At 34.6% G+C, this 24,580-nt stretch overlaps 1 protein-coding gene across 4 annotated transcripts in view; it reads left to right on the top strand.

Moving 5' to 3' along the window:
- Positions 1 to 24,580, top strand: part of Robo1 (roundabout guidance receptor 1) — a 367,669-nt gene that overhangs the window by 249,739 nt on the left and 93,350 nt on the right. For all 4 annotated transcript variants that reach the window (XM_048346427.1, XM_048346425.1, XM_048346426.1 and 1 more), the window contains exons 4-6: positions 14,303 to 14,423; positions 14,761 to 14,899; positions 17,132 to 17,259. In XM_048346427.1, the coding sequence (XP_048202384.1) occupies positions 14,303 to 14,423; positions 14,761 to 14,899; positions 17,132 to 17,259 (388 nt within the window). The remainder of the gene's footprint in view (positions 1 to 14,302; positions 14,424 to 14,760; positions 14,900 to 17,131; positions 17,260 to 24,580) is intronic.

The raw sequence follows: 24,580 nt of genomic DNA, 5'->3' as shown, positions 1-24,580 counted from the left end.
AAATTTTATCCATTTCTCCATCTTGTCTATAACATCACTTAAAAAAAATAAATTCTCTTTCAATAAATAATCCAGACTCTTATGCGTAGGTAGGTCATCTGTAGTGTAATGTGGGTTCAGAATTTTCTTTGTTTAAAGAGTAGTTGCTTAAGTCAGATAACTATTGATAACATCTGACCACTTCAGCTTTTATCTCCTGAAAAACAAAAAAAATTGATAATATGATAAATCATATACCTTTAGAGTAATCTGGTATGCATTAACTGAATTACTACCAGATGGCATAGGGTTTGTCTTCTTAAATCTTACAAATCTAGGTGATCACAAGCTTTAAGTCCTATCACATTAGAAACAGGCTCAGGTTTAAAGAGCATCATTATGAATGGGAAAAATTCAACAGCAACTGAACACAGTGTATATTATAGGGATTGAAAGTAATGGAAAAATTTCTCCTTGAGTGCATAAAATGTAATTTACTGAGGAATTCATTATTTCTCATGCCTGCTCTTCTTCTCTCACTTAGATGTGTCATATCACCATAGTGTTCCTTCTGTCATGCTTATAAAAGAGCTCATGAAAATCCCCTCTTTATTAGGGAAGCTTATAAATACGCTATGGAAATTTTATATGTGCTATGATATTCAACACATATTTACTACAGGAACAGGGGAGACTCTTCCTCTTCATGGACATTAACTTGGGATGTTTACTTAACTCTGTTTCTCCTACAAACACTAAATGCATGTGTGAAATGTCAGCACATTATTTTTTCTAATGTCAATGAGATGGATTAAGAGTAATTATATTGTCTATCTATATGAGACAGATTGCCATAAAGAGTGTGATGGGAGTAAAAGGCCCTCAAAACTGATACACAGGGACATACCCTGTGTGTTCCAACAGCTATTTGTTCTTAGTATCTACTCATTTTCAGTTTATACTTTGTGGTGGGCAGAGTAAGGAAAATGCAATCTCCTATTCTCTACCCATTCAAGAAGCCCTCTCTAGAACTTTTCATTTTGCATAGATATTAGGATGTGCTTCAGGGTATTTAATGATCTTTTCAAGCAAGAATCTGTTGTTCTCTGAGATCTAGCTGTATCATCCACAAAATATGAAGTGCCTTTTCCCTCTGAGAATTTGTAAATTTAAGGAGAATACATGTAACCATGCCATGAAATAGCCAGTTCTCCTTCATTACAATAGTATTCATTCAGATTGTTATTTAAGTTCATTAATATTCTTGGTATTTTTCTTTTTTATTTATTGTCAAAGTGATGTACGGAGGGGTTACAGTTTCATATGAAACCTGTTCCTTACTCCCTCCTTCTTCTCCCTCTTTCCTCCTCCCCAATTCCCTACTCCCTCCCAAGGTCACTGTTACTGATTTTGGTACCCTGGATATTGTATATATGTTTATTGGAACTAGGGAAGGGAAGGAGAACATCAAAATGGAGAGACAAAGAATAAAGGCAAACCAATGCAGTAGCAATACTTACAAAACTTCTTGTTAAATTTGCCTTACATGTGCAGATGTGTTATTAACATATTTGCAGAGAAAACTATCAAAGACATTTCATACAGAGGACATATGTTTTCTCAGATATACATTTTGCAATTGTGAAGTCATTAAAATTTTGATAGAAACATCAGGATTTAAATGTGTTTATTATTTTGAATAAATTATCTTACGATTGTGATCAGAATTTGTACTATGCATTGCAGTATAAAATGGTATGTTAGAAGGAATTCTCAAGTAATAAGCCTTCTTCTAAAAAGATAACTGAAATCCTTAAGAATTAAACACACTGAGTTTTAGGATGAGTGCAAATAATGAGCCTTCTGTGTGGGTGCTCTGCATTTTAAATGCAATAGTTAAGGCAAAGTCTTATTGCCTTACTCTCTACAAAAGAGAGGCAAGAAGTAGATCAAACTATTGCTACTGATTTTGTTTTTCTTCTTTATCTTCCTTTGCACCTGATTTGTTTTGGCTCTTTTCCACTTCTTTGTACAGAAACAAGCATACAAAATTTCGCTTTTGAACTCCAAATTTCAACAATACAACTGAGACTTCAGTGTGTCAGGAGCAAACTTTAATGACATTAACCTTTATTTGGATGTGCACTATGTTTTCTATTCTGTATGAGTTTTGTCTTGGCTGTAGAACTAAACAATTTATGACTGAGACAAAAGGAACTGGATAGCATATTTGAAAAAATGTTGAACAATGTTTAGAGAATTTTCTCTCACATATAACTAAGAAACAGAAATAGACATTTTTTTTATATTTACATTCATTTGTTGGATTATTTAATCAATACTTCTCGGAATTGTGAGATGCATGTGCAGAAAATACTATAACCCACTTCAAATGTTATTTCCCAGGATTATATTTTCTTCCTCATATATGTAATTAATCAACTTCCTTCCATTTAAGGTATACATAGGTTCATTTCCATTTATTTATTTAACATGTGCAGTGGTAGAGGATGTAAATTATTTGTTTTCTCATCATGTGTGCTTTATAAAATTGAGGCACAAATTTGCCAAATAACCTAGCTAGATTCTAGCATAGTCTTGAGATTAATAAGTGAAAGTGAAGCAAATAGCTGCATGGATATTGAACCTCTGCCCCTGATGGGATGAGTTCTGATTTCTGATTAATCAATTAAACTTGCCACTTGCAAGCTCATCTACTTTTAATTTGGGACTTTGGGATTAAGCTATCACAGAATATAAATAAAATTTTACTTTTAGTCTGTAGCTTTTTTAGATATTGCCATTAAAATGGTAGTGTTATTTTTATTTGCAAATTAAAAATATATTTCCACAAAATTAATTTTGTGTGAATCTTTGAAAAACAATCCGTCATACTCAATCATAGTTGATTTTGTTTTGGTTTTCTATCTTCTTCAGAATATAAATGAGTTGAAATTTCCAGGACAACTAGGTATATACAAGTCTTTGGGATAAAAACATCTTACTCAAGGAAATTCTTACAGTGAAACAAAACTCTACAGAACAACTAAATATAAAAACCTATAAAAGAAAAATAGTTGGACTGTTGGAAAAATATTTTAAGCTGGTGGACTTGTAACTCAAACGAGGCAAGATTCTGAATATGAGCTTTTCATGACAATGAACATTTGTCATCTTTATTTCTGTAGTATACTCATAATTCCTCCATAGAGTTTTATTTCAGTCTGTCTTAGCAGTGACTCTATGTAAATTCAGAATTATAGCCAGATGGTAAGATAAGGCAATAAAAAGAAAAAAAATAATTCGGTTTTGTGGAGAATGAAAATTGCCCATAAGACTGTTTCTACCTTTAAAACAGCAGGATTTTGTTTCATGAGACCTGTGAAGGAAATAACACATTAACTTCAATAAGAATGAGCTATATTATTTTTTCATATTCATGCTAAATTCTACCATGTAATCTGCCTAGAAATTTCACAGAGGTCTATACACCAATCAGCTTCCTTCTTTTTCTGGGATACCTAGTAAGGCTCTTTTATTACAGAGCCACTCTTTATATTTCATGCTTTTTATAGGAGTCACTTTTGGGGTTATAGTCTTAATGACTTGGGAACCAGACACCTGGGGAATCTGATAACAGCATTCCCTGGCTCATCTGCTTCCCATTCCATCAGGACTCAGCCGTCCTGTCTCTAGTTTGAGGTACTATAACTTACCCAAACCTTTGGCTCCTGATTGCTTTGGGCTTCCTTCCTCTGAGTGGCCTAAGAAAATAGACTTGCTGGAGAAAACTGCCAAATTTATCTTCATTTGGCTTTGAGCCACACTTAAGCAAGCAAATTAGGTAGGTTTGAAGAAGCCTATGTTTCTTTTTATTTCTGTGATTCCTTGTTAAAATTAGTGCTCTTGAAAAGGTCTTCTAGTGATACACACTAGAGAAGCAGAAAGGTACTAATTTATAACTTCAGAGAGAAAAGCGTCTTCTCCCTTAAGTTAAGGATGTCTCCGCAGGATGCCTCCCACTTGCCTGCAATTAGCAGTACATCCCTTCCTGATGTAGTCTATAATCAAATTATCATAGGTGTACTCTGCAGAGGCAAACTGCCAACTACCAATTTATACATTGCTCTGAGAAAGAAATGAGAAGTTTAGTAGGAGCGATGCAAATAGGGAAAAACTGCAGCTGCCAGAGTCACAGGCAGTGACTCTCTCCAGCCTGTGTTCTCAGCTGGCAGTTCCACAAGCTGGGGAGACAACCACATGTCCCACTGGGATAATTACTTCTGCATGACTCTCTTGTTGCTTCTCTCTGATGATCAAGTGTGTTTAAACTCCTGGCTGACTTCATGTTGCTTTTCAAATGGCATTCTAAAGCGTACCAGCAAACAAATGAAATTGAATTGCATTCTCTTGTATGTATGTTTTGGCCCAGACAAATATGAGGACTCCAGTACAGAGATCCTGATTGTTTCTTTATCCTTTCTATCCCATTCCTATGAGAGGAATTGAGAGTCTTATGACAGTTCAGGGTTTCCGTGTGTGTGTGTGTGTGTGTGTGTGTGTGTGTGTGTGTGTGTGTGTGTTTAAGTGTAACCAGGAAAAAATGTAGAATGGACATTTGGTTGCTTTGAGTTTGTCATTCTCATATTTTCTTTACACTGCATATGAACTGGCATAATCTTTTATGATAGCAGATTATCTTCTTTTTTGTGTGTGTGCATGCACACACTTGTGTGTGTTTGTGTGTGTGCACACATTTCCCTGGGTCACTATTTGTACTTTAAGTAGGCTGGGAAAGATAGTATTTGCTTAAAATTTGATAAGTGAATCAGTTAGTGAAATAAAGGTGAATTTTTTAACAAGTTGAAAAATTTTTGTATTTTGACGGAAATCTAACTAGTTTCATTTTTTGTAGCCAGTAGTATATTAAATCTTTTCAATATTAGCATTAATCTATTTTTCTTAGTTTGATCCATCCCTGGGGGTACAGCTGCTCTTTCTTTGTGTCTGGTCATGAGTTCATGACAACTTTACATAACAGCTTTTGGAGAAACAGCATGAAACCAGATCATCTCTAATCAAAGATTCAAGGGAAGATATTTTAAATGATATGTCTCTTCTTCCTTTTTTTTTCTCCTTCTCCTCCACCTCTTCCACTTTTTTCTTCCTCTTCTTCACTTTCTCAAAGTGCTAGCTTTGAGCAAAAAGAAGCCAAGACAATGCTCAGGCTCTGAGTTCAAGGCACAGGACTGGCAAAAATAAAATAAATAAATAAATAAATAAAAACTTGAACACTTTGAAAAACTAGTTTGTTTGAGCTTGGTTCATTATGGATATTATTCAGAACTAAAACTTGGACTTTGAAACCCAAATATGAAATCATGTTGTTATGGATACTACATAATGTTTAAAATGTAATTTTGCATGGTAAAATTAGTACAGATAAACAGAATATACAAACATTAACTTCTTGAATTTTTTTTCCTGTTCCTAAGGGAAATGTTCATGCTAACAATAGTAATAGATATATGGGCTGGGTATGTGGCTTAGTGGTAGAGTGCTTGCCTCGTATGCATGAAGCACTGGCTTCCATTCCTCAGCACCACATATATAGAAAAACTGGAAGTTGTAGAGTGCTAGCCTTGAGACAAAAGAAGCCAGGGACAGTACATAGGCCCAGAGTGTTCAAGCCTCAGGACTGGCAAATGATAATACTAATAACAATAGATATAATTGTTGTGTTAGAAATGTATCAAAATGTTGAGTTCTTCTGATAATTATATTAAAATTTAGGTCTTAAGAAAAATGAATTTATTATTGTACATAATCATAAATATAAAATACATAGGACATTAAAAATTAACCAGTAAACACATGAAATTGTATACTGTGGCTTGTTTATTTTACAGTTTTTTATTGGAACTGTCATACGAATAACAATTATAAGGCTGGGAATATGGTTCAGCAGTATAGTGCATGGATGAAGCCCTGAGTTCGATTCCTCAGCACCACGTACACGGAAAAAGCCAAAAGTGTCACTGTGGCTCAAGAGGCAGAGTGAAAGCCTTAAATAAAAAAGAAGCCAGGGACAGTGCTCAGGCCCTGAGTCCAAGCCTCAAGCCTAGCAAAAAAACAAAACAACAACAACAAAAAACAATTATAGCCGAAAAGAAGTAGTGTATTTTCTTTTATACTATATAACATCTAGACTATCTAAACTCCATTACATTTTATTCAATTATAATTGTTTTTATTTTGCTAGGAAACATTATAAAAGGTTTACCATAGCCTTTACTACTCATGCAATTATGACGTCATCCATGTTTTTACTTTATTTCTCCTTCTCTGCTTTTTCTTCTTTTCTTTAAGAAATAAAAGTTGTTCTTGTCTGTTCCTTCTTCATATATGTCTGTTGATAGGAGTGTTGAGGGCTGCCAAAAGCTGTACTGTACCTTGTTTCTCCAAGGAGATTGTGTGGGGGCTGGCTGACCATCTGAGTCACCTGTATCTCATTGTCATTGAAGGAAACACGCAAGGCATCCTCCTATAGTTCATGACAGCTTGTTGTCTCTTCTGTAGATTGAGATCCCACATAGTTGAAAGTATTATTATGATAAGATATCCTACCCAACAAGGAAATAGCTTAAGATGGTATACTATGTGATAATTCAAGACCTCTCATCTCAATTTTGAAAAAAAATAATATGAAAATAATTCCATTTATAAAGAAGGAGGTCTCTCAGAAAAAACGTAATCTCAATATGCAGGTGCTTTAGGCAACTTTACTTACATATCCAGCCCTTACTACTACCTATGGCAAATGCATCATTTCAAACCTTTCATCTTTTAGAAAATGGTAAAAATTAACTTGCACTCTTTTTCCATTCATATGATGATGCCTTTCGGTGTTATGTGAATATTATTTGAAATATATTTTTCCTTTACGCTTCTAAATCAGTATTCAATTAATCCATTCTTCAAATTGTTTCTAAATACTATTTCAAAGAAAATAGATTTTTGAGTGTAAAATCTATTAAAGGAAATGAGATAAATTATATGACAGCCTGCTGGTTAGCAATTTAAAATTGTCTTTGAAGCCCTTAATATAATTAGTGGTTTCATTTTTGGTCTGCTGAATTCGACTCACATTAGTTTAATGTAATTAAAAACAGAAAAGATTTAGTGTAGCTAAACTAGGTAATTAGCCCCAGTCCATTTACAGTGGTAACCTAGAGGTGTTCTGGATAACACTGTGGAGTGATGCCTTAAAAAAAATAACAAAAAAAAAACCCTGTGTAACAGATTCTGCAAATCATCTGAGTTGCTTTAGGGTAGAAAATGAAGACAAACCATGGAGTTCATTTTAAGTTCATCTTTACTTCTGATTGTGAGCACTGAGGGCTGAGTAAGCTGTCTGCATGGGAAGAAGCAGTCCCAACAGTTTAATTTCCTTTTTTCTTCTTGGTTTAAAGGAAATATATTTCTATTCATGTAAAGGTAATTTTTTTCTTCCTGTATTTCAGAATTGAGATTATTGTTGTTTGCATATTTGCTTGCTTATTCTCATGTGAACCATAAGATTCACAGTGGTTCTCTTCACTTTGAGTAGGAAAGCTCCATCTTACACATGAGTTTTGTGTATCTTTACTCTGTAAAACAATTCAGAACAGAAGATGGTTTCAGACAGGGGTTTTATATCTCCCTGCCTTAGAGCGAACTTCAAGTGCTTGGTGAAGACATTTTAACCCTCGAGGGAAAGCATCATGTCTAGATTTTCCTAGGGAAATTTTCTGGTGTATAAAAATCATATGCACAAACCTCATTGAGAATTTCTATAGTTCAACATCTCTAAAACTTTTCTATTAAGACTTTTCCAAAGGGGAAAAAAATTTTTTGAAATTGTAAAGATATTTAAGACCTTAAAAGTCTTCAGCACCTTCTCTCCCCTTCTCTGTCTGCTGATTTCCCCCAATGAGCAAGCCCACCGGGACCTTTTTGTTTTGTTTTGCTTTCTGGGCTTTCATTGAGTATGTATATAACCGAATCCAAACCTCCACCCTCCCCTTCACTGTCTAGAGAGTATGGAAATGTGGGCTTCTAATGTGGTTACCAGGGGGGCCTGCTAAGGTATATGGTAATGAGGAAGTAGGACCTCTGCCTTGCATTTTTTTAAAACACAGGCTGCATGCCAGCATATTGTCTGAAAGTTTAGGAAGTTCTGCTGCTCCACTTCAGGATTATGCTAATTGAAGTAGTGTGGCTACAGTTCAGTGTTTAACTTTGTGTCTGTTCATTATACAAACTAGTTTTTGATAGGTTTACAATTTGGCTGTCAAGTCCAGCTGCAGGAAGAAACCTGCCAAGAAATATTTCTTAGCTTGTATTTTCACATTTATAGTGTTTTCTGGGTGTCAGAAAAAAAAAAATCCCCTTGCTGTATATGTATAGAGAAAGGAAATGTCAATTTTTGTTTGACCCAGAGGCAGAATGGTTTTGAATGTATAAAGTCATCCAACATTACCATTAATATTTTATGTGTCTCAACATAATATGGTGCTTGTTAATAGTAGGAAGTGCTTGGAAGCTGATGTGTGGATTTGATCAAAGTTACAGTACTCTGTTGTTTCTACTTCTTTGTTTATTTAAGAGAACCTCCTCAATGTCTTCCATATTAGTGACTATAGGGAATAGAGTTTTGACTTTGAGATAGTGCCATTTCAATTCAAGCATTTCTAGAATGGCAAATTCAATCTGACTTTATAGGAATTGAAGGTTACAATTTTATTCGCATTTCATCCTCCATTTACTTACTTTGTTGTGTGTTCCTTCATTTTTATAAATTTCTCTCTCTGTTTTCTCTGAGGAAATACAAATTTTTCCCCCAGGCTTGATTGGGTTCTTTCATTCACTGAAATTGTAACATTTTCTTTGAGTGCCTTAACATAACTGCCAATGAGAATATCAATTATTTTATTGATGCAGTGGAGCATTTTGTGTTGGAAAGTATTCATAGCAATCCAATATGTCTTTGTTCTTTTATACCACATTTCATTTCCTAATTCTTATCCAATGCTTATTCTTATACCAGAAGGCTATTTTGAACAAAGTTTGTTTTGTTTTTTTTTTTTTTTTTTTGGCCAGTCCTGGGCCTTGGACTCAGGGCCTGAGCACTGTCCCTGGCTTCTTCCCGCTCAAGGCTAGCACTCTGCCACTTGAGCCGCAGTGCCGCTTCTGGCCGTTTTCTCTCTGTGTGGTGCTGGGGAATCGAACCTAGGGCCTCGTGTATCCGAGGCAGGCACTCTTGCCACTAGGCCATATCCCCAGCCCTATTTTGAACAAAGTTTTAAAATCTTAGCAATAATTATGATCTTGACTCTATCTCTGATCTATACATAATCTATCTGTCTCTGTCTTTTTCTGATACTGGGGTTTGAATTCAGGGCTTTATATTTGCTAGGCAAGCAGTCTACCACTTCAGACATGCCTCCGGCCTTGCATTTGAGATGATCATCTCAGTAGAAGCTTTGTCAGTGCTGGCAACAAATTTTGCATCCTATGTACCTGGGATGGCAGGCATACTCCAGTATGTGAATCACATGCTTACATATGGAGTACTAGTCCTTGTAAGAGCTTCAGCACCATGTCTAGTGTGCACTTGGTTTTTACTAGTACTGTCCCAGCTCTTAATTTTGACAACTAAATATATCTCCAGATGCACAGATATCCAAGGGCAATAGAAGAATACCCACATTGAGAATAATTTTTTGGGAGGAAATAATTACAGCATAGAAGTCCTAAGAATTGTTTCAAAGGCATTGAATGAGTGAAAGCATATTTTCCTTAAAAACAATGATGGATTTGTAATTAACTTTAATACAAAGGTTCTATTGAGACCTGATAATGCATGCTTGCTATTCTAGTTCTCAGGAGTGTGAGACAGGAGAATCTCATGTTCAAAGTCAGCCTAGTCCCCACAATGAGATTTGTCGTGAAATTCTTCTAGATTTGCTCTAGCAAAGGAAGATTGCTTTTGATTAGGCAAGCATCACTTATATCATTAGTACATAACTGTAATATACAGTGTGCACCAAGTACACAATGTATAATTTTCTAGATATGATGTATATCACTTATCTTTTATATTCCTCCTAAAAATCATTGGAGGTAGATGTTAAGTTGGTAGATATTAAATTTAAAACAAAGGGAAGAGAATTAATACCATGACAACAGTCACAATAAGAGGCAGGATGGCTCCATGAAATATACTTTCTTTAACAAAAAGTTTTGCATGTCAAAATGTAACTTCCTGTTCAACTAAACAAAATATGAAAACAAAATATGAAAAGCTGTGTTTTGTATACTTAGCATTTTTTTCAGGTCCTGAAGGGGATACTTTTTTGCAATGATATAGAAATTATAAATGAATGAACAATCACAACAAATACTTATTTTTAATCCTATTCAAATTCTTTATACTAAAAAAAAAAGCTTCTAAAGATACCGTGATTCAGAAATTAAACCTATATCTTGGGAAAACATTTTTGAAGTGGCTAGGAAGTAAAATTTAATGTATAATAGGAGCAGTTTTCCTGTTTTTATTCAGTACCAGAAACATTGATAGGTACTGGTAAAGCATGCCTCCTTGAAGATTGAATTGTTAAAATTCCCCATATTGAGCCAATTTACTAGAATTGGGGACTGTAATAACAGGGTGTGTACTTCAGACTTTTTAGGACTTTATGGCTCTCTTTGAATTTTAGTTCACCTCAGCTATTATTACCTCCCTTTTACCTCAAAATGGGAATTGTTTCATGTATGAGAATCTCCAGGCAGCCCCTCCATTTTTCTTGTTAACTAAATTTCTCTTATTCTTCATGTGTATAAATTATTTCAAAATATAAAACATTGGGCTATAATAAGTCATGTTAATTGGTGATCCATTTATGCACATTGATTTAAAACTCTACATTTCTTTGTATTTAAAAAATGCAAAAGTAAGTTAATCCTCCATTATACCAAAGCTGTAGAAATATATTTTTTACTTTTCATATTTATATGGTATCCCTTTCTCATTTTTCTAAATTTGTGATTATGTTTTAAAACCCTTACTAAAGTTGGATTTTGTTATAGATATGTCACATTAAGTTGTTGGGTTTTAGCACAAAAGGAATATTTAAACATTTTGTTTCATCTTATTTTGCTGTAAACTTGGATCAATTATTGAGTAATTACTTCTGCAATGAACTGTTTTACTACATACGCAAGAGTATTCAAGGTCAAATTCTAGGACATGAGCGGACAAACAATGTGTTGTGAAAAGCCATAGAATCATTAATGGAACATTTAGGAACACCACAGGTCACTTACTTTCTGTTTCAGAAATAGAGTTTTTCTACCCCATTTTTGTTGTAAATTATTTGTTTCCAAAGTCTTTTGGAAATGTTCATGTAAGTATGTCAAAATAAGCCCATAAGGAAACATCATCATAGATCTTCTTGGGAGCAAATTGCTATTACAATAAACCTATTGTTATAAATCCCAAGAACTCCTTTATCAAATTCCAAGAAACTATACTAACAGTCATGTGGGTCATGCATTGTTGTCATTTAGGTAACCCATGTAGCCAAAGACAGTTTGCCTAAAATTTAAGCCCAGTTTCAACTTGATTTGTGACATTACATTAAGGTACTTTCCTCCCACCAGAATGTAGGGTTGTTTTTTTTTTTTCTTTTTCTTTTCTTTTCTTTTTTTAATAGGCATCATGACAGATTCTGGGGCTATGAAGAGGAATTAGACATGCTCCTCTGCCATATAGTTCATACTCAGGAAAGGGAACTTGACATTTAAAAGCATAATTAAAACATATTTTGATGATGAGTGTTGTGGAAGCATGGGGGAGGAGGGACTATATTTTTCTGAGCTTTGGTCCCTTTTGTGAAAAGAGAGAGTATTATAACACTTGACCCAGCAGTCTAACAGCAGGGTTATATTAAAGAGCAGCATTTAAATGATGTATTTATGCAATAAAACAACTCATAAAACATAAAATGCTACTATGAATCAATAGCAGCCGTGTTTGTTCTACATTTAAGAATATTACTTTGAGACTTTCTGTGACGATTTTATACCCACGGAAAAAAAGTTGATTTTAGTGCTGCTTTAAGGAGACTGAAAGAACCAAATTCTGTGAGTAAGGGAATAGTTTCATAAGACATGGTAAAGGCATATAATGGAATATTATGTTGCTATTTAAATTGATTATGTATCTTTGTACCATGTCTTCAATAATTAAAAATTGCAAAATGTCCTACTTTTGCTGAAAATTTTGCAGATTACAGAAATCCATACAATAATTCTACTTACTATCCATTATTCTGTAATAAATTATGTTATGTGTTTATATATGTGTATATATTCATGTGTTTATTGTATATACATGTATACACATTATTGTATATACATGTATATATGTATAGACATATTCAGCATTAAAATAATCTTCACAAAGCATCAACAATAATTGACTTTTTGAAGATGTTTTTGTGTACCACTATTTTTTACTTTATATTAGTTGAAATTTTAAGTATGTGCGGCAACAATAACACTGCCTTGTGCTGAATTCAAGAACTTGCTCTTGCTATGTAAACAGTCTCACATTTAAGCAAAACTTGATCCTTCATCCTTGTTGTTTTTATTGTTGTCATTGGTGTTCATAGTTGTTGTGTTTGGGTTGTATTGTTCTGACTTGTTTGAGAGGTGGTCTCTTCATGGGCTGGCTCAAATGTTCAATCCACATTCTTTGACCTCCTGAGTAACTTTCATTGTTAGATGTTCACTACCACACACAGGGAAAATACCTCAAATTGGAAGACAAACTAGATTTGATTTACAATAATAATTTGCAGTCAACAAGGTCTGAGGGGTTATTGAACACAGGTGTTATTCTGGATGTGAAAGATAGACAATCCAGAGAAAAATCGCATATGATATATTAGAACCTTTGAACATCTGATAATTTTTTTAAGTCCATGGAGCAAACATATAGTTGTAAAACCATAGATGTTAAAACTTCCTTGATAGTGTTTGTTTTGTTTTGATATGACCAAAATATCTATAGTGTGGATGTTTACATTAAGGTAATATAGTCATTCTAGAAGAGTAAAAGCATCTCACCTTTACAAACAACGTCAATAACTTACTTAACATAGGAATGGAAAAAGTGTATTGCATGCATGCATGCATGCGCGTACGTGTGTGTGTGTGTGTGTGTGTGTGTGTGTGTGTGTGTGTGTGTGATAGGCTGTAGATACAGCTCAATGGTAGAGGACTTGCCTACCACAGGCACTGGATTCAGTCGCCAGCCCTGCCAAAATAGAAAAAGGATAATATGTGTTGGACTGTTTCCTTCCTTCTACTTTCACTCCTTTCCTTCTTGTATTCATTTTATTTTAATTTTTATCCTTTGATAATTGGTACACTGTACAGAGTAAATGTGAGGTCAAACCATCCATACATATATATTCTTGTAAAACCATTAGGTATGGTTGGATAATTGAACTTAAAACCTCAATGAAAAGTTTGCTAATAAAAGATACTCCAGTTTTTACGTCCTCATCTTGAATCATGGTTACCTTCAATATATTCCTTGTACTGAATGTTTGCCTACATTTGTAATTAGTTTTTACTCAATTGTTGAAAAATCTCTTTCTGCAATGGTTTATTGGGATTCATTTGTCACTGCCCCTAAAGTTCTCAGAGAGCTACTTGGGAGGGATTACCTATGTTTTTGGATTTTTTTTTAAGGATATGACAGGTTATACCATGTATTAGCAATTAATTTATACTCCCTTGAAGCAACTGTGGTAAATTGACTAGATAAATTTTTGTTTCTACATTTTACAAGAGTAGAGTGTGTTTTCTTTAGATCACTTGTAGCTGACAAACTTAACTCATTCATTTTATTCATTTGGTATTTAACAATTAACTTTTTTTCTTTTTATCTACTTACCAATCAAAATATTCATGTATTTTTATTCTTTCACTTAAGTAAATAGTGTAAAAAACATGGCTGATTTGAAAAACAAATAATGGTAATATAAAAACTTCATGAGAAATAAAAGTAAGAAAAACTATTTTTGTTTTATTACACATTTGGAATGAAGTCTATTTCAAATCACTACCTATCCGTAGAACAGTACACATCATCTGTTTGATACAACTTTCATTTATGTTCTTATAAAGTGATTTCATCTATAAAAACCTCTACTCCCTAAACAGAGCTAAAGCTATTTTAATTGTATCTATGTCAAACTTCTTTTTTAAGATACGAGGAGGAAAACTCATGATTACTTACACCCGTAAAAGCGATGCTGGCAAATATGTTTGTGTTGGTACCAACATGGTTGGAGAACGAGAGAGCGAGGTAGCTGAGCTAACTGTTTTAGGTAAGTGTAGCTTTACCTGATCTGCTTGCTCCAAAAGCATTCTTATAATTAATTTAGGGTTTTGCTCCAAGGGAGAAAGAAATATTGGTAAACCACTATTTTTTTTTGGGGGGGGGTGGAAGAACCAATAAAGCCACTTGAGATTAAATAGGCCATCTGTGGAAGGAGAATTGGAGGAGGTAGCAAAACAAATAAAATATCTAGAACAGTAGGTAACCATGTGGAGTAATTTTCTAAATATTATTTTAAATTAGACATCTGTTCCTCTTATGTCTTTAAGTGCTTTTTTTGGTTCATTTATCTTTTACCTTGCAATGACTCTTTCTGATTCATTTAGAGAGACCATCATTTGTGAAGAGACCTAGTAACTTGGCAGTAACTGTGGATGACAGTGCTGAATTTAAGTGTGAGGCCCGTGGAGACCCTGTGCCTACAGTACGATGGAGGAAAGATGATGGGGAGCTGCCCAAAGCCAGGTATAGATGAAAGTTTAATGTCATTCATCCCCCTGGGTTGTTTTTTTTATCAGACTATGTCTCTCATTTCTATTTATCAGCCTAACAATATTTTGACTTTACTATAGCAAGAAAGCCATGTGATTTAAGCATAAGCTCTACTTATAACCTGTCCTGGGGTAATAGTATAGAGTATAATACTCTGTTAATGCTGGACTGAGCAGAAAGGTGCAGCTGCTAGACAGCCATGTGAGCAGGAGGAGAAATAACTCACTTTAGTGCACTATGCTGTGAAGCTAAGATGTTCAGCGATATAGGTGTGTCAGCTACCGTCTTGACTTATGCTACTTTCAAGGGACTGTTAGACTTAAGTTCATTCTAAATTGGAGAGCATTGACAAACCCATGTTTAGAGGCCACACTAGGTTACTGAAGATCATTAGAATTAGGAGGTTGTCATGTTTTCTCTGAGGCTTTCATATTAAAACCTTGAATTTATGATCCCTATTTGCACATTGTAAAATGTAGTATTGCTTAAATAGATTTCTCTGTTGCTCAACAAATCATAGTCGATGCTAGTCTTGTATGGGTATACAGCATCAAAGACAATAACTTGAGTCAATTAAAAATTGGACTTCTTTGGGTCAGCTATCATATCACTAGGGAATGGCAGAGGACATGAGCATTTCTTAATATCTGTCAAGTTCTTAAATCGGCAAGAGGCAGACACAGGAATAAGGGAGCCTAAGGATGAAGGAAGGAAACAGAGCATAGAGATATTGTCAGTAGATTGTCTGCACTTGTGTTCACTCAGTCAGGAAATGTGCAGTTAGCAATCCTATACCCTTCTAGAGGTTATGAGGATATCTTTGTCATAGACAATATCAGCACTTAATAGTCTTTCAAAAGAATACCTTTATAGACAGGTACAGAAGCACTTTATCATGTGGGTACTTGAACGTAGACTTGAGCAACCAATGGGAACATAATTAAAGTGATTTTCCTAAGGAAATGTCTTTACATATAAGTATATATGGAATTAATAAGAAAGAAGAGTAAGTACTCCAGGAAAAATGCCTGTCAAAAATGTACACAAGTAAGGAAAACACATATTAGCAGGGTGGACAATTTAACACAGCTAGTGTATAAGGCATGCACAATAATGGTGTGTTTGGAAATAGTGTGGAAATAGTGTGGCTGATTGATCAAGGGCTTCATGTAATAACAATGAACTTTTAAATCCTATTGTGTGACAGTGATTAGCAACATGGCTACTTTCCAGATACTTGTCAATACTATAGATGTGACACCCTTATGGGAAAAGGCCAGTGACACGAACACCACTGTTAGAGTTGTGCAATTAAGAGACACAAATTGTTTGCCCTGGGAGATGAGATGAAGACAGCTTACTGAATTGAGAGAAATTTTTGAGTAATCTGACAAATTAAGTAACTTAAGTTAAATAGAGATTTGAAAGAAGATAGATAGTTGTAGAAGAAGGACCTGATTTGTGTTAGGAGATGAAAGGAACATGTAATCTAATCTATTTAATATTAGATGCTTGTGGAATGTGCTATATAATTATTAGCCAGTTGGAAATACGAATGTGAAACATAGATGAGCCTGAGGTGCTGTGTATCTGTGTAGTCAGTCAATTTAGAAATTATGAGAGCTGATGTATCACTGGGAAGGGCATATGAATTAGAAAGAGAATAAATTCAGAACAAGGTCAGGAGAAGCCCAACACTTAATGGGAGTGAAGATGAAGCAATGTAAATCAATTCCAAACATGAATGTTCAGATTTCAACATAGCACTCATATCCTCATCTACAAAATGAAGACAGTATACTTATTTCTTAAATGTGTCTTGGGCATTTATAAAGACAAAACTGTATAGAACATTTAAAGTCTGTTACAAGAATTCAGTTAATGACCAGTGTCATTTACTATAAGTGTGAGCACAGTAGATTGAGGAAATCAGAGTCAGGTCCTCTCAATAAAAATTCACTAAGAAAATACCTTAACATGCCAGTTCATACACAGAGAATAATAAATAGCTATTTTCTGTTGTTAGAAAACATAGAGGAATGCCACATTGTTGTTTATCTTTTATTTTATTTTTCCTGTAGTGAAGGTTGCATATGATTTGGTGCCTATCCAGATACATCATAAGGTTTAATAATAAGATGTATCAAGAAGAAGGTCACCTGGCTATGTTTTTTTGTGCTTTTTGTGTTTTTTTAATCCTATTAGATATGAAATCCGAGATGATCATACATTGAAAATTCGCAAGGTGATGGCTAGTGACATGGGATCATACACTTGTGTGGCAGAAAATATGGTTGGAAAAGCCGAAGCATCCGCTACCTTGACAGTCCAAGGTAGGCCTTGGGGAAGCTCTTCACTATACTTTTTGTTCATCATGTGAGATATTTATTGATATTTACAGCAAATAGTATTTACTAGCCAATGTTCATCATAGACTTTAAATAATGCTCTAAATATTTTATTTCAGACATACTTACAGGAATCATTTTGGCTTATCACACAACTATTACAAGAAACTAAAGCAAAATGTCACAGTTATAGAGACAGTATCTTGGTCAAAGGAGAATATGTTTTCATTTCTGCATCTTTAAACACAGTGTCCTTCTTAAATGAGAATGCTATGGAAGAAAACAACTTTCCTGTTTACTCAGATCCTATGTTTTCAAGGATCTGTACTTGTAAGACATAAATAGGATTCTGCTCCCTTCTGGAATGTAACATCTGTTCAGAAACTAGGAACTTTACAATGTTTTACAATGCACAGAGTACCCGTTACAGAACATGCTCAGAGTTTGTTGCAGGTGAATGTATGCTTTTGCGCCTTTTGTATTTTGTTAAAGATTTATTACTTGCTACTACTGTGAGCTACAGTGGACCTGGTGTTCCACAGATACAAGCACCTAGAAAGTCAGAGCTTTGTCTTACACTGATATCAATCATACTATTCCATCATACTCATCCCACCCATAATCCCCTTGTTTTCATCCTATCCTTCCTCTGCTCTTTTTTCCATGCACTCATAATAATCATTTCTCACCAAGGCTTTTCTGAAAACTGTCTTCAATCCCTCCCCCCAACTCTCTGGAGATGAATTGTTTGTTGTGGAATTTGAAAGACAATGACCTTTGAAAGCATTTTATTGGTGGAAAAGAAATTTCCTATTTTGTCAAGTGCATATAGTACACAGGACTTCTTGCTATAAACCACTTAGTGTGTTTCTGGGTCTAACATTAGCCACATTTGGTGCTGTCATCCTTTCTGAACACTGTCTCCTTTTAAGGCTATTAAGAAGAAAAAGGTGGCTTTTGAAAGAGTACTTGTACTGTGGGCTTTCTACAAAAGAGGCTTGTGGGCTTTTTACATTAAGGGGGAAAAGAATAAAGAATATTTCCTGCCTCTAAAGCCATTATGTCCCACTTTGGAGTTTTTAGTTCAACCTCATAAAAACAAAAGGTTAAAATAAAATCAGGTACACACACTGAATTTCTAAGGTATCAACTACTCTTTAATCTAAGTTAGACCTAAACTCTAAGTAAGAGTAAAACAGTTAGAACAGAAAAACCTCTTTACATTTAGAGAGCACATAAATTTCAGAAATGTCAAGCCCCAGTTCAAAAGCTCTCCAGAGGGAGAAAGAGAAGCTGAAATGAATACAAGACATGAAAAGGTGTATCTATCTTAAGACAGTTATGACAAGAGAGTTTCATTGTGCATCACATTAGGCAACGAATTATGCTTCAGTCTTTGGTTTTAAAGTCTTTTACCTTTGTAGCCTGATGCTTTTTATAAATTATAGCTATTTTATGCTGTTTAAGGTTCAAATAAAAATAGTTTCCTCCTGCAATTTTAAAGTAAGTTCCATAGCTAATTCACCCTCAAGTTTTCCATGTGAAATTATTTTCCCTCAAGTCTAGATTTAAGGAAATGGGTAACAAATGAGAAGTCCTGGAACAAATGGGTCAGTGTGGATATTCTCATTTCAACTGCATTTAGATACTTTTTGTAAACTTAAAAGGACTTTATATATTGTCAGGAATATATATATATGTATTTATATAAATATTGTTAGGAATGTTTTAGTCAACACTTAAATAAAAGTACGCAATCATAACTTTTAAGATATCTTCAATATATTCAAATAAGTCAGTACATAGATGAATGTAGATGATTTTTAACTGTAAAAGATAACTAGGGAAAAAGATGAAAAGAAGCCTGAGAATTTATGTCTTTTTCCTCTTTTGACAATATGCTGAAAAGTATTGATCAGTTCATTAAAATAATTCAAGTACTGATGAAAGTTAAAAGAAATTTAGTATTGTTCTTGATTTCTGTGTTGCAGACAAGAGACATTTTTAGGTTCAGTATGTCCTGAAAAATGATCTTTCATTCAAATAAACTTTATGTGAATATTCAAAAATTAAAGCAACAAAACTCTATACTGCACACTAAAATTATGAGAGTGGAATCACCATTTGGTTTTTATTATAGCTGTAATTAGTTTTATCTTTAGAAGAACTACAATTTTGTGCTCGCTGCAGCAGCACATATACTAAAGGAACTACAATTACAGAATTTTTCTTTTCAGCTTAGTTTTTGAAATCCCAAATACTTTTTTCTTTTTGTTCTCCCCTCTCTACTCTCCCTTCTCTCTTTCTCTGTCTCTCTGTCTCTGTCTCTTTATGTATTTGTCTCTGACTCTGTCTTTCTCTTTGTGTGTCTCTGTTTCTGTCTTTCTCTGTATCTCTATGTCTCTGGCTCTCTCTGTTTCTCTGTACCTGTCTCTCTTCCTTTCTCTCTCTGTCTCTGCCTCACTCTGTCTGTTTCTGTCTGCCTGCCTCTCATAACTATTTATCATGTAACGAGTTATTCAAATTTTTTGCTCAAATATAAAGTAATTCATTTCTTGTTGAAAAAAGTCTAACAGGATATGTTATTCCATTTCTGTAATCGTAGAAATTTGGAGATAAAGTCTTAAGTTTGAGGTGTTCTGGGTTATGTGTAGTGAGACTGTGTCTCAAGAAAACCTAAATCTTTTCTGTCTTATTTATAGTAAAGTCACTGGCTTATCCTAGTGTCATCAAAGTTAGTGCTAGACATGTTGAAGTTTTGCAAAATAACTAGATTAATGACTATTGTAATTATTTGGGAATAGAAACTCAAAAGGCCAGACAGACAATAGTCTGTTACTGTTATGTGGAAAATGTTCATCAGAGATACCTGACATTAATTCTGATTCCATTATTTAGAATACTTACTATTCTCAAATCTTTTAGATTCTTTTTTTATCTTATCTTTTTCTATTTATTGTCAAAGTGATGTACAGAGCGGTTACAATTTCATATGTTAGGCCTTGGGTACATTTCTTGTACTGTTTGTTACCTCCTCCATCATTCCCCCCTCCTCCTTCCCCCTTTCCCTCTCCCCCCATGAGTTGTTCATTTGGTTTACACCAAATGGTTTTGCAAGCATTGCTTTAGGAGTCGTTTGTCTTTTTATCCTTTGTCTCTCGATTTTGATATTCCCTTTCACTTCCCTAGTTCTAATACTGGTATATACAGTTTCCAATGTACTCAGATAAGATAAATTTACAGAATATCACTCTACAACCCAGGACATTTTTCTACAGTTCAAAGGTGATTGGTTATGTGTGAGGAAAGGGTATCAAAATCTGAAGGATGGCCTTTAGTCATTTGGAAACTTCAGTGAAATACTCTAAAGCATAGATACAACATGACGTCCCTCACTGCTAATGCAGCCTGGAAATCTATACCACATACATACTGGATACAATACTGGTTGGAGTCTTTCTGTAGTATTAGAATGATGGAGCAAAATGACATCTTTGAAGCATATAAGAATATTGAGTAGTACTTACAGAGATTTTCTTTTGATGAGAAAGGAAAATTGTAATAAAATTTGATGATGTTAAGTTTTAGACTAGCATATCCTACTTTGCCTCTACAAATATTTTGCCCATTCAAAGAATATTCTCATTCCTTTAATGGGCATATCTATTTTGATGTGTCATCAAACTCATTTTCAGAATGTGACTCAAAACTTTTTGAATTTGACATTTGAGGAGCAATTATTGTTACATGGCTAATACATGGGAAAATAATCTACTTGGAATAATTAAAGCATAAAAGTGTTTCTGCTTAATTCTAATTTAACTAGAAAGTCCAGTTAAGTTGGAAGCATACTTCATCATTTTCTGAACTTACAGGACATTAATTGTGTATAAATTTTAACTATCATGTGATTTATTTGTATTTCATGTTTGTCTATAACTCTATTTCCTCTCATATTTGTGACATCTGCATTCCTCCACAATTTTTTCTTTATGACTATAAAATACAAATAAAATAAAATTCAAATATATTTTCAATACAGTATCTCCATCAACAATGTGATTGCATTGATGTCTTTGAGAGTTAATGTCTCAATTTGACAAGTGTTAAATTGCTGGCTCTGTTTGGATGGGAAAGAATTATGTTCTGATCTTGTGTTTTTTGTTATGTAATAACCCCATATTTTACTGAAATTATATTTATTGTTTTATTTATAGTAACTTCAGAGTAGCAACATACCAATAAAATGTGAAATCTAACCAGAAAAAATAGAGGCACAGAGGCAGTGTGTTAAGTTTTAAATGCTGCCATTGAAACTATTTAAATTCTGCCCACTCTTGTTATTTGAGGCCAGTTACATGTTTTTAATATATATATATATAATGCATATATATGTGTGTGTGAATATGTATATATGCACATGCATATGTAAATACACTATATATCCTAATCTAAACCCTCTAGGTATTTGTTAGATGCTTGTCAAGCAAACCCTGAAATCTCCTCAGAAGCAAATGAATATCTGCTTAAATGAGTTTGTTTTTCTTTCAGGACTAATTCTTATTTCATTTTAACAGGAGTGCTTTCTTTGCTTCAACATAGACTTGTTCATAAGCATGCTAAATTCTAAATACTTAAAAAGAAAAATCTTTCTGCTTATTGTATTATCTTAACAAACTCTATAAAATTTATGAATAATAGCTTACAATGGGTATCATGTTGATGGCTCTTAAATTGTTTGTTTCCGAGGAGGGTCATCCCAAAAGAAAGATAGAAGATAAAGCCATAGACAGTTTATACTTTGAGTTTCTCCCATTTCCAATTTTTCCTTTGGCCTCAAAGATTTCTTACCATTCTTTGCCTTAGGTACTCATTAGCTATCCCGAGGCAACTAGAGGGCATTATTAATCTTTCCACCCTCTTTGTTCCTTCACAGATAAAGCAGCTCTTATTACTGTCACAATTTTATTTCCAAAGTGAATTTGTGACTCTCTCACCAAAACGATCATGTTCCCATCACTGAGTCCCATCGCTCACAGGAAACCAATCTGAATACAGACTTCCACACACCAACCATTTCCCAAGCAATCACCTTTTATCTCCCTGGGCTGAGCCATTAGGAAAATCTAATCCCATTTTTGTTCATTTCTCTTACAATAGGAACTAAAAGACATTTAGTCCTCCTGTTTCCCTCAAGGTCTTAAGGCTGTCACTCAGAAACAGGAAGCTAAGCTTTGCAATCTGAGTTTACACCCCACTATTCCCCTCATCAGGCTTCCCAAAGGAGCCACCTTTTCTTTGATGCTCAAGAATTGTTTCTTCCCCTTTCTGCCAGCTGGATTAAAAGAAAAAGCTGGTGCCAAACATTTCCAAACCAGGTGATGCTCTCTTATCAGAGGAGTGGAATTCTGTGAAATCTCAGCTCTTTTCTCATAAGTGCCTGTCCATTTTTCTGCCCTTGATCTGAAATCACTCCATTCTCTCGACTCATCATTTGTTTTTTTTTACCTCTAAAGATGTGGTATGAATTACCCTGCTACCTCTTTAAATTTATTGCTGACATATAATAGGAATGTTAAAATGAATCATCAAAAGAATGTGCATTCTGTTCCATTCTGTAGCTTTATTTGTCTTATGTTTCTCATAAGTATGTATGCCAACTCTTATCATGAAGCACCAAAACACTTCCCCATTAAGATTGACTAGGCAGAGACAGCTGCTGGAAGGCCGAGCCTTAAAGTGTGAGATTGACATGAAATGAAGGCAGACACAATAGGAAGTATAAAAAAGCCCAAGCTGTCTTTTGGCTAAATTAATTGCTCTTAATGGGATGTTTCCTAGAGCCTCTTTCCTTGCTGCTAGTGAACTGTATGCTTCCAACAAGAATCTTTTCTGAAGTGTCTTGGGTGCCACAAATTGTGATTGACCCCTACTAGTGTCCCAGTGATCTAAACATGGAAGAGTAATTACAACGTTCAGTAAAACAAGAAGCAAATGTCAGGGGTTTGTATGAGTGCTTATGTTTCGCCTTACAAAGACTATTAATCTATAGGATGCAATATTTATGCAGTGAGAATAAAAACAGGCTGAGCATCCAAAACTTACCAAAGCAAAGTGCAGAGATACACCCAGAAAGAAGTTTGAGGAGGCCATTTATCCTTTCTTCTATAATTTCCAGGTCTCACACTCAATCAGTTAGCCTAAAGCCCTACTTTAGCCTTTAAATATTTCTCAATATTCTTCGCACCTTTCTCTTGTTCTCACCATTGCTCCATTTCAGGCCTTTGTCCTCTCTCTGTGAAAATGACCATCTCTAATTAGTTTCCTTGTCCTTATTGATTTCGTAGTATCTACAACTCAGGACAGATTTTTCTATATATAATAAACATCTAGCTATAGTAGTTCCTTCCTTAAACATGTGTCATATTCCCATGTCTCCTAGGTGTGATCCAAATTGCATACTAGTCCTCTCTCTTCTGCTTTATGATAATAATAGATTATATACTTTCTTCTGGCATGAAAAATTATGTAGAGTTTTTGTGACAATTACCCATTGGTCTGAAATACTTCCTCTCCCCACCTGCCTCATTTCTACTTTCTAATAACTCCTATCCTTAGAATCAGCTTGTGAGCATTCTCTAACAAGCTTCTCTTCTATCTCATCATGGGTCTCACAACTTGCACTCACATTTCTGTTAGATACTGTGACTGAACTTACGACCTGTCTGTGTCTTCTCAGCTTGAGTATGAATGTCGTAGGTACACACTTTGCTTCCTTTGCCTTCTTAGTCTTCTTGCTTTCTGTAATCTTTAGAGACATCTGTTTAGTGAGGGTCCTCTGTTATGTAACATTAGATTATGGATACAATATACATATGTAGGCCCAATTGATTGGGAGAATGAAGATATCCCACATCTGGTATTTGAAATCTAGAGAACCAGGAAAGCAGGAAGTATCATCCCCAGTCCAAGGTGAAAAGGCATGAGAATCTGTAATTCTCATGTCTGAAGGAAGGAGAAGCTGGTCTACCAAGTGTACAAGAGAGAAAATTTTATTTCCTCCACCTTTTTCCTTTATAGACTCTCTGTGGATTTGGTGTTGTTTTCCCACATTGATGTTGGCATATGTGTCAAATGCTAGGTAAACTTTTTTGGAAACATTTTCTAGACACACCATGTGATGTAGGTAACCCTTAACCCAGGCAAGCTCACACATGAATTTAACCATCTCAGCATTCTTGGTGCTTCCAACACTTTCATTGTGAGTGAATTAAGTGCTATCAGCACAAGCTGTGTAGAGTTTCAG

The sequence above is a fragment of the Perognathus longimembris genome, chromosome 5, assembly GCF_023159225.1.
Source record: "Perognathus longimembris pacificus isolate PPM17 chromosome 5, ASM2315922v1, whole genome shotgun sequence".
NCBI classification, from domain to species: Eukaryota; Metazoa; Chordata; class Mammalia; order Rodentia; family Heteromyidae; genus Perognathus; species Perognathus longimembris.
This window is presented reverse-complemented; position numbering and strand designations above follow the sequence as displayed.